Raw genomic sequence first — 15165 nt, forward strand, 5'->3', positions numbered from 1 at the left:
ATTCAGTATTTTCAAAAATATACTTAAATGTAAACTACTGGGGTATTTCACACAGTGCTATATATTTATGCAAAGCCATTCCACTACGACATACTCACTTCTTGAATGCGTTTTTGTTGAAATAAATGAGCTAAAGATGTCATTCTGGGAACATCCTTCAAAATCTGTAATTACATTATACCGTATGATGCTTGACAGATATTCTAGCTTGAATGCAAATTTGCTACAAAGCTTTGTAACCATAAACAAGGGAAATGACCATATTCTAATCAAAAATTGCATGTCCCTGCTTTTACTAAAAATATTGCTGTCTAGATACGGTTAACTTGCAGTCAAACTAAATAATTTTCTAACTCTTTTAAAAATGTTCCCTTGTTTATCAATAACAAATCTGATTCTTACAAGACTAAAAACAAAATATTTCCACATCTGACCTGGAGATTCAAGAAATGTATGCAGGTATCAACAATCTAGAAAAATCCCCTTGGTCATAATCCCCTTGGCTAACCAGGGCTCTGTAAGGTGGGGGCAATAGATGCCTGAAGTTCTAAATCAGAGGAGGAAATAAAATTCAAAGACAAAATTTCTTTGGTGTGCATGCATCGGAAAGGGGATGTAATGTGGCGGTGGTGTGGGTTGGGCGTGGGGAGGTGGGGTAGTTGTGGTAGTTGTGGTCTGGCGGTGATGGAATAATAAGGCACAAGAAACTAAATGTGACTTGGGTGGGTTGGGAGGGGGGGGGGGGGGTTAATGTATGTGTTTGGGGGAGTGAGGGAGGTGGGGCAACACGGACTGTTTCACTCCTCAAACATTGTCTCCACACCACCCGCCTAAATTCCAAGTTTAAAGTCAATTCCTTGAACTGTTTTGAAGTTGTGCTTTGGACACAAAATACAAAGGACAGATTTGACATCTGAACTCAGTCTGTGACCTACCAAGCAAGTTCATGTGCTCTGTCTTTTAGCTCCATTTGTGACCTTGACCACTGACCTACTTACCTGCTTCACGCACTCTGCAATACTCATTGTTACCTACCTATATGCCAAATTTAAAATCAGTACCTCGAATTGTTATTAAGTTGTGCTCCAGACATGAAATATGAGGGAGAAATTTGACCTTTGAGCTCCGTTTGAGACTTTGACCTTTGACCTAACCTGGTTCATTTTGGCCACCCTATCATAATTGCAAAGAAGAATTATGACCACCCTGTAAAATTTATTGGGGGAATTTTAACCACTTTGTCATTTCAGAGCCAAAGGGGTTCTGACCAAGGGGCTTTTAAAGTACACTCTAATTTCTAGAAAATAAAAACTTCCAACATGAACAATTTATGCAGACCTAATCAAAGTCTAAACACATGAAAATATGTATCTCCAAATCAAATTTGGTCATGCATACAAGCAATAAAATAAATCTTGAAAAAAAAAAGAATAGGACCATAACCACGGGATAAACATGCAGTTGCCTGACAACAAACTTACTTCTTGGACTAATAATTGTTGAAATATTGGAATTAATGGATTCATACGAGGTATGTCTATATGTATCTGTAAATATATATATCACATTGAAATACTTTGTTTTTATAAATTCTGTTGTTTAAATTTCAGTGCAAAACACTACATACAAAAAAATAATTCTACATCCTTTTAACAACAATATTAAAATCATGTTTTCAACACATCTCACAGGTATATTAGCTTTGTCCTGTACTAGAAGATACATTGTGGAGCGACACTGTAAGTGGTTTATCAAATCTTACGTTAAACAAACAGCCTAACTGGGCCTATGTTTGCTCACCTGAGAAAGACATTTACCTTGTGACCTTGTTTCTGACCGTGTTTGAACACCAGTTAAGCAGATCATTCAAAGTTATTTCAAGCTTTTTCTGTTGTTTTTTTTGCCGTGATGGCCCCAAAACATGTAACCATTAGAGCAAACTTGATAAAGCCTATTTCATCAAGTTCATGACAAGTTACTTAACAAGAGGGCCATAATGGCCCTATATCGCTCACCTGTCATCACTGCACTTAAGGACAAGAAGGTCAAAAAATCACAATCAAGATCAATCAAAAGAATCATGAGAAAATATAGTTGAAATTTTCCTAAAGGTACTGTACAGATATGTCAAAATACACCTATAAATTTGAGGTACCATCCATGTTGTATCACAGGAAAGTGGTCTCGGTTTTTCCCTTCGGGCAATAATAAAAAAGTTACTAAATAAGCTATTTATAGTAACATAAAAGGGAAGTAATTAAAAAAAATTATTGTAAGTCAACAAAAGAAGGCTCTGCCAAATAAAAACAAGAGCACTGCAATGCAACGCAAATGCAGAGCAATATACACACAAAACAAAGTAATATGACCTTTGACCCTTAAGTGTGACCTTGACCTTGAAGTGAGCCATCCAAAACATGTGCTCTGCACATCATTTCGTTGAGGTAAACATTTGTGTCAGGTTTCTTTGAAATCCTTCAATGGGTTCAAGAGTTACAGAGCAGAAGGGAAATTGCTAACCAACAGACAGAAAGACAGACAGACGGACACCAAGGCGATTACATAATACAGTGTACATCTCTTAGGGCACATAAAAAGGAATCAAGATCTTATGGTGATTCAAGTTGTGTGCAAGTTTGGTTAAAATCAAATCATAAATGAAGCTGCTATTGTGCAGAAAAGTCAAAATAGCTAATTTTGGCCCTTTCAGGGACCATAACTCTGGAACCCATTATGGGATCTGGCCAATTCAAGAAAGGAACCAAGATCTTATGGTGACACAAGTTTTTGTGCAAGTTTGATTAAATTCAAATCATAAATGAAGCTGACATTGTGCAGACAAGGTCAAAATAGCTTATTCTGGCCTTATCAGGGGCCATAACTCTGGAACCCATAATGGAATCTGGCCAGTTCAAGAAAGGAACCAAGATCTTGTGGTGATACAAGTTGTGTGCAAGTTTGGTTAAAATCAAATCATAAATGAAGCTGCTATTGCGCAGACAAGGTCAAAATAGCTAATTTTGGCCCTTTCAGGGGCCGTAACTCTGAAACCCATTAAAGGATCTGGCCGGTTCAAGAAAGGAACTGAGATCTTATTGTGACACAAGTTTTTGTGCAAGTTTGATTAAATTCAAATCATAAATGAAGCTGCTATTGTGCAGACAAGGTCAAAATAGCTAATTATGGCCCTTTCAGGGACCATAACTCTGGAACCAATTATAGGATCTGGCCAGTTCAAGAAAGGAACCAAGATCTTATGGTGATACAAGTTGTGTGCAAGTTTGGTAAAAATCAAATCATAAATGAAGCTGCTATTGTGCAGACAAGGTCAAAATAGCTAATTTTGGCCCTTTCAGGGGCCATAACTCTGGAACTGATAATGGGATCTGGCCAGTTCAAGAAAGGAACCAAGATCTTATGGTAATACAAGTTGTGTGCAAGTTTGGTTAAAATCAAATCATAAATGAAACCACTATCGTGCAGACAAGAAATTGTGGACGGACGACGGACGAAGGGCGATCACAAAAGCTCACCCTGTCACTATGTGACAGAATTCAGCTCTGGCAACCTCTACCTGCAGTCAAGTGGAAACATTAAAACAAAACTTCAGAAAAGCCAATGACTCCAATAATAAGTTCAGTGAGGATCTTTCAAGCATTTCAGGAGGAGAATTGTTTCAAGATTTTTCAATTTTTAGCTCTAATAAGCAAAACCATGTAAACAAAATGGAGAGTTTCTGGAACAAGCAACGTTCATAAGATTAAGTCATTTAAAAGTATTTTTCTATTTTCAGCTCTGGCTGTCTGTTAAAAGAGTCAGGAAGACCACTTAAGACTAAACTGAGAGAAGACCAATCAAGGACACTTCAGACCAAATTTGGTGAAACCCCATCCAGTTGTTCATGAAAAAAGGCCATTTAAATATTTTTCTATTCTTAGCATAGTAGCCCTTACAGGGTGCCAAGCAGAGCCATTTGAACAAATCTGAGAGAGAACTATACAAGGACATTACAGACCAAGTCTGGTGAAGATCCATCATATGGTTCTTGAGAAGTCATCTTAAGGTTTTTCTAATATTAGTTCTAGCAACTTCTAAAAGGGGCCACACTGAACCACTTTAACAAATTTCAGAAATGACTACACAAGGATGTTACAGTCCAAGTTTCAAGAAGATCCATCATGTGATTCATAAGGAAAGTTGTTCAAGCATTTCTCCACTTTCAGCTCTAGCACCACAAAAAGGGGCAACGAAACCATGTAAGCAAAACTGAGGGGTGGCATACAAGGATGCTACAGACTAAATTTGACAAAAAGTCATCAACTTGTTTTTGAAAAGAAGTAATTTAAGCCTTTTTTTCTATTTTAGCTAAAGAGCCAAAGCAGATGCATTTGAAAAAAAAGTTCTACAGAGGACCTTACAAGGATGCAATAGACAAAGTTTGGTGTAGAAGTTTGTTTCATGGGAAAAAAGTTGTTTTTACAGGGTTTTCTTTTTTAGCTGTGGTGGCCATAAAAAGGGCATGGTAGAACCATTTAGGACTATACAAAAATATTGACAGTATTTTAGTGATAATCGATCATATGGTGCATGAGAAGAACTAGTTTAAAGGTTTTTCTCATTTTTAGCTTTTGTTGCCCCTAAAAGGGGCTAAGCAGAATCATTTAACAAAACTAAAGGAGAACCATACAAGGATGTTACTGACGAAATTTCGTAAAGATCCATCAAGTGATTCATGAGAAGTGGTTGTTTAAAAGGTTATTTTCAATTTTTGAATCCGGTGTCTCCTACATGGGACCAAGCTGAACCATTCGAACAATATATCAGTATGCTACTGTCGAGGCAAGTGTGATTTAATTCCGACAAATTGTTGCAGTGAAGATATCTAGGTAAAAATCTTGACACAGGATGATGGAAGCCCAATGATGGATGCCAGATCATCTTATACTAACAGCTCACCTGGAACAAAGTTCAGGCAAGCCAAGAAGGAGTGTATGACTTTCAAGAATAAGTATAATATCTAAACATATGGAAAGTTTACCTGTCTAAAAGTATCTTGATGCATTTCGTCATGTCTAGAGGCATAATATTGATCAATAAGGCTAAAATACTCCTGTCTTTTTCTCTCCAACATCTGTTCTCGTCGGTCAACATTTGTTGGTAAGTAACCCTACAAATGGTTTTTCAAATTAAGTTACGAACTGGAAATACCTGAGAGATTGTATAGCTTTCGTTCAGATAGAGTCAATATATTCTCATACATTTAAACAACAGTAAGAACAAGTGCTGTCACTATTGGTGACAAATGCCCCCGAAGCATACCCAAGAATGCTACAGTTGTCTGCGCAAAAAAAAAATCTGATGACACATCATTTTGTGACCTTGACCCAAGAAACCCGGGTCATAAGCGTGACATACCTTCTCAATATGGTTAACATTTGTGTCAAATTATTTTCAAATCCCTTGATAAATGGCAGAGTTATTGATCAGACAAGAAACAACCTTGACTTCTAAGTGTGACCTTGACCTTGGAGCTAGGGGTCTGGGTCTTGCACATGACACGTCAACTCAATATAGGGAACATTTATGCCAAGTAATTTTAAAATCCCTTCATCAATGGCAGAGTTATGGACCGGACAAGAAACACTGACAATGTTAACCTTTGACCTCTAAGTGTGACCTTCACCTAGGGGTCTGGATCTTGTGCATGACATGTTGTCTCATTGTGGGGAACATTTATCCCAAGTAATTTCAAAATCCCTTCATCAATGACAGAGTTATGGACCGGACACATAACAGATCCTGTTAACCTTTGACACTCCATGTGTGAAGTTCCTGAACTGACAGGAAAAATTCAAATAAGTGATAAAAATATGGGTGTATGGGTGTCCCTAATCTTACTCAATCCCAGATAAACTACATGTGTTCATAGGACACTGGTGCCCACACTCCTGTCACTATATGCATAGATTTGACTAAGTCAAAGGCCATAACTCTGGTTTGGTTTTGTGAAAATTCAATTAAAATGGCAGGTGCACAACTTCACATGCTGAATAACGATCCTGTGAGGTTTGATGGCTCTAGGTGAAATACTTTTTGAGATATGCATGACACAATATGTATGGACAGACGTACAGATAAAGGCAAATCTAAAAACTTCATCAAACTGGGATGCTGATGCAGATGCCGACAAATGCACGAGTGTAATAGCTGTACCTGCCTATTCTTCAAATAGTGTAGATAAAAATTAATTGACATTTCTGGTATAATATTTAATGTACACCTTATAATACTATGTCATTCTTATCTCTACTAGTTCATGCGACTGTATCCAATTGAACATTATATTTCTTTTTCAATATATTCAAGCAAGAAATACCAAGTATATAGTTTTACATTCAACAGAATGTTATTTTGTAAATTATAAATACAATACTAGAAACTTTCTTACAGATAATATTTTCCAGCAAGTCGGTCGCACGGCTTTTGGTATACCTGACCAACTTAGCTTCTGTAGCTCAACTGCGAAATATAAAATATCAATTTGTTAATTGTCAATACAGAGTACATGTAGATTGATCATTATTTGCTCATGTCATCATAAAGCACTTCTGCCTTGCTTTTGAAACTTTAACTTATATTCTGAAGGGATACACATCTTGCCTTCAAAAAGGAAATACAGAACTGACAAGAAAATAACACAATGTAACATACAATATTATAACACCCTGGACACAATTTTCATTAAAGCAGCCACATGTCATGAAATTGGCAAAACAATCACTTTACTCAAATTATTTTAAGAAATTCATTATTTATATTAGCTAGATATATAAATGTGCATCTTCTACACAGAAACAAGAAAATCTTTATTTACTTATTCAGTATCAGATCGCAGATTTCAAAAGTAGGTTTATTTGTAAAAGCATGGTTACTGTCAAATCATTTATATTTTGGGAAGGCGGCTGATTTTCATGGATTTTACCTGGTTCCATTAATTAAAAAAATCAAAGTTCAATTAACAAAAAAATTCCCATTCATTCAAATGGCACTGACCTCCAGATCGGACTACTAAAAAGGAAATTTTTACATATCAGGAAATTATTGCTGTATTTCTTATGAAGGCTTTGAAACTTAGTTACTGACAGATTAAATGTTATGATAACAAATAAGAACAAGTTGTTTTTACTAATTTTTCCATTCCAAATTGAAAAGGGTTTAAAAAACAAAAACTCATGGTCTAATGTTTATAATATATGAGCAAACTTCAATTTTAAAGAACGATTATTTTTAGCCAAAATCTGGAGGTCTGTGCCTTTAAAGCTAAAATCCACAAATTCATCTCCCTACCAAAATAAAAAGTTTCAACTAAACCCATAAAATTTCATGTCCACAAAACTAAATGATTTTACAGTAATATTGTAATAATTAATTCAGCAATATAAAAAAAATCACCTACCCATGTTTGTGTTAGGACCAGCTAACATTGTTTTGATTTTCTCTAGTTTAGTTACTTCTTTGTCGACAACGGTCTCCTGTGTGTACCTGATGGGACTTGGTTTTGGGGGCTGCCAGGAATTGTTTATTCTAATACCCATACCAGGGGCTGCTTTATGATGACCTGGACCAAGATTGGGACCTAAAACCACAATACAACAAGGTCATGAATATAAAATGTATAGCAAGGCTCTCCATACCTAAATAAAGAGTTTACTACAAGCAACAAAGTTTAGAGAATTATCATGTAAAATTGCTTATACTCGGTGTATCCAGCGTCTCATCTATTCAATTAAAGGAGGGCCATTATGGCCCTAAGTCTCTTACCTGAGATTGACTATCTGACATTGAGTATATGTATGACACAATCAATCATCAGCTGGAACAACTGTTTCAAGCAGAATGGGCCAAGTATCCCCATTTGAACAAATGTGAAGGAGGATCATACAAGAATGCTGTGGACCAAGGTTAATGAATATCTGCCAAGCGTTTCAAGGGAAAATGTAACTTAAAAACATTTCTATTTCTAGTGGTCACTTAAAGGCCTAGATTTTGGCAGTGGGCCAAGGGATTTCTGTCTTCACCAGCACAGTTGGGGGCTAATGACCATCACAGTATGGTTCCAATAAACAAGGGTTATTGTTTATTGGAGAGTCAGTCTACCTTTCAAGTGTACCAATTAGTGAGAAGGAGAAACCATGTACATGTAATTTATTTTAAATTAATGAATAATTAATAACATTTAAAGTTAGACTAGGGATTTTTTTTAGCATTTCTATGTAAAGAAAAATATTGTTGATCAAACACAATAATAAAATAATCAGAAACTTATTTTCACAATAATAAAATAATGAGAAACTTTCTTAAAGTGCAAGTTTTTATTTTTTCAAATTCTATCTGGAGAATTGTGATATTTCAGAAAAATGTGACTTTCACTCATCTAAAGCTGGCAGAATACTGTAGATAACATTTGTCTAAAATTGAAAACAGTATGTGCATTTCAAACTTACAAAGCAAAGCATGAAAAAAGTCACTTTTGGCAACAAACTGAAAATGAAAATGGAGTATAGATGGAACACAATAATTTTATATTAATTTTTTGTCAGCACAAAGAACTCGTGAAGTTTTCACTATACTTGTGTTTTATTATCATTATTATTTTCAATACTGTTACTGTATTTTTATCATCCTATATGTAATATAATAATAATATAGATTATGATAATAATAATAATAATTATTATTATGATTATTTTTATTATTATTATTATTACTATAACATTAAAGTAATAGCTATTATCATCTATATAATATCAAAATAATAATTATTATTATTATCATTCCACATTCGCTGAAGAAAAATTAATTTCTTTCAACTCCACTGCACACATCTTCATGGTCCAGTTGGGGTCCCTGCTGTGCTAATTGCCCTCTAATCAGTTACTGTTACATAATCGCTGATAAGCAGCAGATAAGATGAGAGTTGTATATTGGATTTGGGGGGGGGGTGGGGGGGGGACACTTATATAGTAGTGAATCTAGGCCTTTAAAGGGGCCAACTCAACTGTCCCCATTTAAAACAATTCAACAGAGGTTTTTAGAAAAAATGCTTCAGGCTTAGTTTGATGAAGATCCATTAAAGGCCTTGTAATAAGTTTTTTAAAAGTATTTCTATTTTAAACTCTAGGGGCCAGAAAAAGGGGCAAAGTGCCCTCATTTCAACAAAATGAACACAGGACCTTATAATGATGCTGCAGACCAAGTCTGATGATGATCCATCATGCTGTTCTGCTGTTCATAAGAAGAAGCAGTTTCAAGATATATCTCTTTTTAGCTTTGTGGCCAAGTGCCCTTATTTGAAAAAAGTTGGAAGATGACCTTAAAAGTATGATACAGAAAAAGTCTAAAGAAGATTTATCCAGAAGGAGCCCAATCTGAAAAATTTTGGGAAAGGACTGTCTAAATTATGCTAAAGACAAAGTGCAATAAATATACATCAAGTGGTTCATGTCAAAAAGTGTTGTTTTTTTTCTACTTTTAGCTCAAGTGGCCACAAAAAAGGGCCAAGTGCCTCCATCTGAAAACTAGAGCACCACCTACGGGTGCCATCGCTCGTCTGCAAGTGCTGGTCAGTATGTAAGAAAAGAGTTATAGTTCAGAATTTCTAAGTACAAAAAGGGTCATAATTTTGACAAAATGCAGGTTAGAGTTAGGGTTCTTGGCTTACATAGTCAACTAATGATGATAAACAAGTGTGCAAAGTTTCAAAACTGTAACTCTTACAGTTTCTGAGAAAAAGCGGACCTAAACAAAAAATTAACCAATGCCGACAATCAAGTGATGACAATACCTCATAGATTCTTTTCAAAAATCAGGCTAAAAATACACCTTACTGAAGATCCTGGATTCTAAAGACCAAGTTTGGTATAATTCTGACCAGCAGTTTCAAAGGAGGTTATAATACTGATGACAAATGCCAGATGACAGACCATCCATCAATAATTTATAATACTAATAGATAACCCTGTTAGCTACTAACAGGTAAAATAAATAAATATTTCTCTGGTAAACCAAACACTTAACACCTATATAAATTTACTGAGAAGTAAAATACAATAAGAAAGGCCCATACTATCCTTGAGTGTACCTATGATCATGTTATTACTGTACAAGGTCAGATAAATATATATTATTTAACATTCATTTATCAAAAATATGACATAAAAGTGTTGGTGTTATAAATCAATAACGTAACCCTTGTTTATTTTCAATAATTTACCAGTTACGAATAAATTGCACAAACCTTAAATTTTTCAAAAAATACTGGTAACCATAAATAGGGACCATATCAGCAGTGCACACAACTGAAAAACTATGCATGTCTTACCTTCAATATTTTTACTATGCTGGTTTACTTTTAACAAAAGGAACTAACTTTGTATACACAATTCATATACTCAAATTGCCATTATTTGATACAAAATTTACTAACAAATTCCTTAAAAATAATATATATCCTCCATAGTAATATTTTACACTTATGTACCATGAACTAGCGTTCAAAAATTCAATTAAGAGGAAATGTGGATCCTCATTAAACTCGCCAACATCACAAAATGAGGAAAAATCATATTTGAAATCAACAATGAAACACTGACTCAAACTCCCTTTAATTCAAACATCCAACTCTTGCATGTTTTTTGTTTCTGTTGGGTTTAACATCACATTAACACAATAACAGTAATATTACATTTCCAGCTGTTTGTTGTGGTGGAAGACCCCAAGTGCCCCTATTTGCACTATTTCAGGCATAGACGGGCACCTGCGGAGAATCATGATCTTCCCGAAGCCATCTGGATATCTTCCTCACATGAAGAAACTCCACACCACAAACATGATTTTGAACTCACATTGGTGATGGGCGAGTGATTTTAAGTCAGCAACCTTAACCGCTCTGCCACGAAGGCCCCTGACATCTAACCCTAATAAGACTGTTCAAGCAAAAGGTAACCAGCTGAAATTTTAAAACCCAAACGGGCAAAGAACTGGTGATTATCTACTATAAAAAGCCTATGATTAGGCGTAAAAAAAAATTGTTTGTTTCCGGTATCCCGACCTACCCTAAATTTTTGGCCCGACCCTAAATGTTTTTACGGCCTTGGAGAATATTTTTTTCAACTTTTTAACAAAAAGATGCAAAACTGCACTTTTTATGCTTTAAACATGGCCAGTGATGTTAGAAATCAACTTACTGATGCTCTAAAGGCATAACCCCCTTATCTGTAATCATTTTTTGACAAAAAAATAATTTCCGAAAAGTCTCCCTTAACAAAAAAAAAATTCCAAAAAAAAAAAAAGTTTTCCAACCTACCTACACTAATTTTTTTGAGCATATTACCGGAAACAAAGAATTTTTTTTTCAGGCCTTACCATTATACTGTAGATTAGCATTCCTTGTCTGTCTGTGATGATCTAGCACTGCCTTGGCCGTTGACTGAATGTCTTTCATTGACATTTTTATATTTGCCATATCTAACATCAAATCATCATCTCCATCATCCCAGGCATCCAACGTCTTGTTCTCAAAGTCTTGAAATGAATCTCCAGTGCGTGCAACCCTTGACTTCTCATCTTTCTTGGTAACATTGCTGAAATTTATTTAGCATAAGTATGTACCATAAGCAACATGAAGCCTTAAAAGCTGAATATTTTTTCCTTTTACAATGTTTACCTATGTTTATACTGTAGTCACTGCATATTTTCTCCTTTTACAATTATGTTTACTACTACTAGTGTTACTGCTGTAACCATTGAATATTTCCTCTCTATCTAAAACATAGTCAAATCTATAGTGTAATAATCTCTTTTATTTCAGTCAGATATTACATCTAACTCAGCATAGACAGAACTGGAATAATCACGACTGCAGCTTAATAAAAACATGGAAGCAAAAATTTCAAAAGTCTAGAACTCCCCAGCGCTAAAAATGTAAAATGTGTAACAAAAAAATATAATCTACAGAAATTTTGCAATCCGATTGCATTTTGTATCGACTTCAGTCATTCTAAGAGTTCAAATTTTTACCCTGAAGTCACTGAATGTCTAATTACGACATTACTTAACAGCAATAGTGAATCTGACTGGAATGTCTGCGGAGGTAACTAGAATCACAGAGAAAGTCTTGAACTATCTGAAACACCTGTATTAAATCCTAAAAGCAAATGCTGCCTCACAATAAATGAACATATCTGAAAATCTTTGACCAAATGTAGAAAATGTGTTGTCTATTTTTTCTGTACCTTATAGGTTGCTGCATGGGAGGGTGTTGTGCTCCATACACAGGTTTACCACTGAAAAAAACAACAACATGTTATCTTCTATTACTTAATTAACAGTAATTTACACCTACAGCAATCAAAGTCAAACTACACTCCTGAGTCCTGAAACAAAGGAACTAAATACACTATACTGTGTGCCAGGGCTCTGGAAATTTTGAGAACTCAATCGGTCCAAAACGAAAATCATAACATCGGTGCTACCCCACCCACCGCATTACTAATATACCATAATTTGTAAAACATGATAGAGTACAGAAATAAGCATGTCATGCATTAAGAATAATTTACCTGTCACCGAGAGTTACCATACAATGAAGCCAGTTATTCAGTGTTATATGTGATTGTTACTTTGTTTAAATTTCGATGTTTTTATGAGAAAATATTTGCAGGGATAAAATTGTCGAGGCATTAACACCGTGTACCTAACTAGTCTAAAAGCCAACGCATGTGACTTCGGTACCATATACACGGCAGATACTTTGTGATATTTCCTCATTCTTTGATGGAATTTTATAAAATACAATGCGTCAAAGTGACATATTCTCTGCCAAACATCCTCAGTATTTTCAGAATACTATGTCGCGGACCAAATGTGTAAATTATGCGAACGCTGAGATCGAATTTCCCGCATGTACAGTACCAAAAGGTCACGCGGGTTGGCCACGGATATTTCATTTCACTGGCGTTGTACTTCAAAAAGCAACTACATTTTATAAAGTTATATGTTCTGTTCTGATGTAAACAAAATTTTGTTTTGAAACGTTATTTAAAAGACCGATTTTATAAACAGTGCCACTCCGGTTTTCTTTATCATTCGTGTTTGCCAGTCCATTTTTGTCTTTTTTGAACAGTCAGGTTGCAAAGACGATTTTCTGTACTTGTTTCAACACGAGGCCCAACAAATGAATCATGTAATTTTTACAAATCAAGTAATTATAAAAATTATTTATATCGATTTCCCGTGTGATGTCATTAAATGCAGTGACCATTTGTTTGTTACCCGTGATCAAACATAGCCTTTTGAAAATGCAGTGACCGTTTGTTTTTGTTGTTTACCCTCGATTAATCATAGTCTTTTGCAATAAACCATCCGTCGGATTCTAAATAAAAGAAGTGGATCCCCATCGAAAGCATTTGGATCCATCAGAAACATTTGGAAACCAATCAAAAATGTTTAATACATTGCAGTTGGGTGTCTGCAAACATTAAAGGATGTGCCGCGCGAGCACTGATTGCGTCACGTGATAATTACGGACCGATTATCAAGGTGACAATCAGACTGTTTGACCCGTTTATTGATTATCTGAGGGTGCTACCAACAATTTCCTGCTTGGAAGGTGATCGTTTATTGACATTTCAGACCGAAATTTATACTTTGCTCCATTTTTACGGGACCGATTTTTTTCGGTTTTTCACTTCATGAATCGGTCTAAAAAGTCAAAAATCGGTCCAAAACCGACAAATCAGCAAATTTCCGGAGCCCTGGAATTCAGTATAAATCTTACAGTATTTTAGAAACAAGAGCAAAGCTTAACTATTCAACAGCCTTATCAGTTGAATAAATATAAGTCTTAAAAGGGCCAAAAGTTTGAAAAAAAAGGAAAACAGAGTAAAGGAACCTGCAACTACATCCTCATTTTTGCCCTTGGGCAGGAATACAGCAGGTAATTGTTTGCCAGTTATGTAAACACAGGATAACACATGTAAAATCCGTCTACCGGAGACCTGTCTCATTTAGACTATACGTGATTATGACCATTTTGCGTTTGATTTTAACAGTTTTGTATTATTGTTATATGTTTTATAGCTACTTCTAGCTATATATAGCTAGATTTATAGCTAATTTGTGACTTTTCTGGTTCCTGATGAAGTAGATCTCCTAAAATTTTTTTCAAATCCAATTTTTTACCTTCCAGGTCCACTTGCAGATCTTTTCCAGAAACCAGACTTGCTGTGGTCTTTAACAGAATTCCCACCGACAGACATGTTTTAGATTCTGGACTTACTTAATTGTAAAGAATGGAATAAAAATCTACATTTTTTCTTGCAAAATTAGTATTGTTGTCAAAAATGGCCACTTCCTGTTACGTTGACCTTGACCCTAAATCGTTTGGATAAAGTCCGTGCCAGAAAACTAACCAGCAACAAGAGAATTAAATACAACAAAGGAGCTGAAAAACTTCCTTGACAGTACCATTAGTAAACGCCGGGAACCAGGTTAGTGATGAGATAATATGAAATTAGGCGCTGTCTATCTGACGGGAAAACCTAGTGATAGTGATACGGAGTCTTTCTTTTTTTTCTGCATTAAATTGTTCTTTCTGATATTTTCTGTTTGGCTTTCAGTTTTGACAGTAAACCTGATGGTTTTGCTATTGTTATATAAATAAGAAGGGGAAATGTTTTAAAAAGTTTTGTTTAAATGAACATAGATCTAATCATTTTTTTTCAAATGTATCCAGACTAGACAGACAATGGAAAATAGTGTTCATGAGTTAAAGATAATAGTGATATTTGAGTGCACAGAATCTAGTCCCAAAATGCACCATTAGTTGTACTGATGATAAAATAGAGAAAAGTGGAAACTCCACATGTCGCTCAACACGACAAAAACGAAACTGTTGCATAAACCCGGACAGATAACGGCGGATTTTTGACTTGTCACTTTTTTATTTCTGCAAATTGTTATCATTTATTGGTATCAAAATAATGCTTTTGCTGAAAACTTTACATAATTCAAATTTATATCTAGTAAGCAAATTTTAACTCACACGAAGTGAGCGCCGGAAAAGAGTATGTAGAATGGGGGCTGTACGAACATTGATAAATTCGA

At 35.2% G+C, this 15165-nt stretch overlaps 1 protein-coding gene across 3 annotated transcripts in view; it reads right to left on the minus strand.

Annotated features, from left to right (window-relative positions):
* LOC123529875 (TBC1 domain family member 22B-like) overlaps positions 1-14426 on the minus strand; it is a 32321-nt gene extending 17895 nt beyond the window's left edge. Inside the window, exons 1-7 of one of the 3 annotated variants that reach the window (XM_045310441.2) lie at positions 14242-14426; positions 12294-12344; positions 11425-11642; positions 7457-7636; positions 6449-6519; positions 5039-5167; positions 99-164 (exon numbers count right to left, since the gene is read on the minus strand). In XM_045310441.2, the coding sequence (XP_045166376.2) occupies positions 99-164; positions 5039-5167; positions 6449-6519; positions 7457-7636; positions 11425-11642; positions 12294-12344; positions 14242-14318 (792 nt within the window). In that variant the 5' untranslated portion in view covers positions 14319-14426. Of the gene's footprint in view, positions 1-98; positions 165-1481; positions 1548-5038; positions 5168-6448; positions 6520-7456; positions 7637-11424; positions 11643-12293; positions 12345-14241 lie in introns of all 3 variants that reach the window. The other 2 variants (XM_045310442.2, XM_045310443.2) reach the window with 2 other exon arrangements.
* Positions 14427-15165: the final 739 nt, after the last annotated feature.

Source organism: Mercenaria mercenaria, chromosome 13 (genome assembly GCF_021730395.1).
Source record: "Mercenaria mercenaria strain notata chromosome 13, MADL_Memer_1, whole genome shotgun sequence".
Lineage (NCBI taxonomy): Eukaryota > Metazoa > Mollusca > Bivalvia > Venerida > Veneridae > Mercenaria > Mercenaria mercenaria.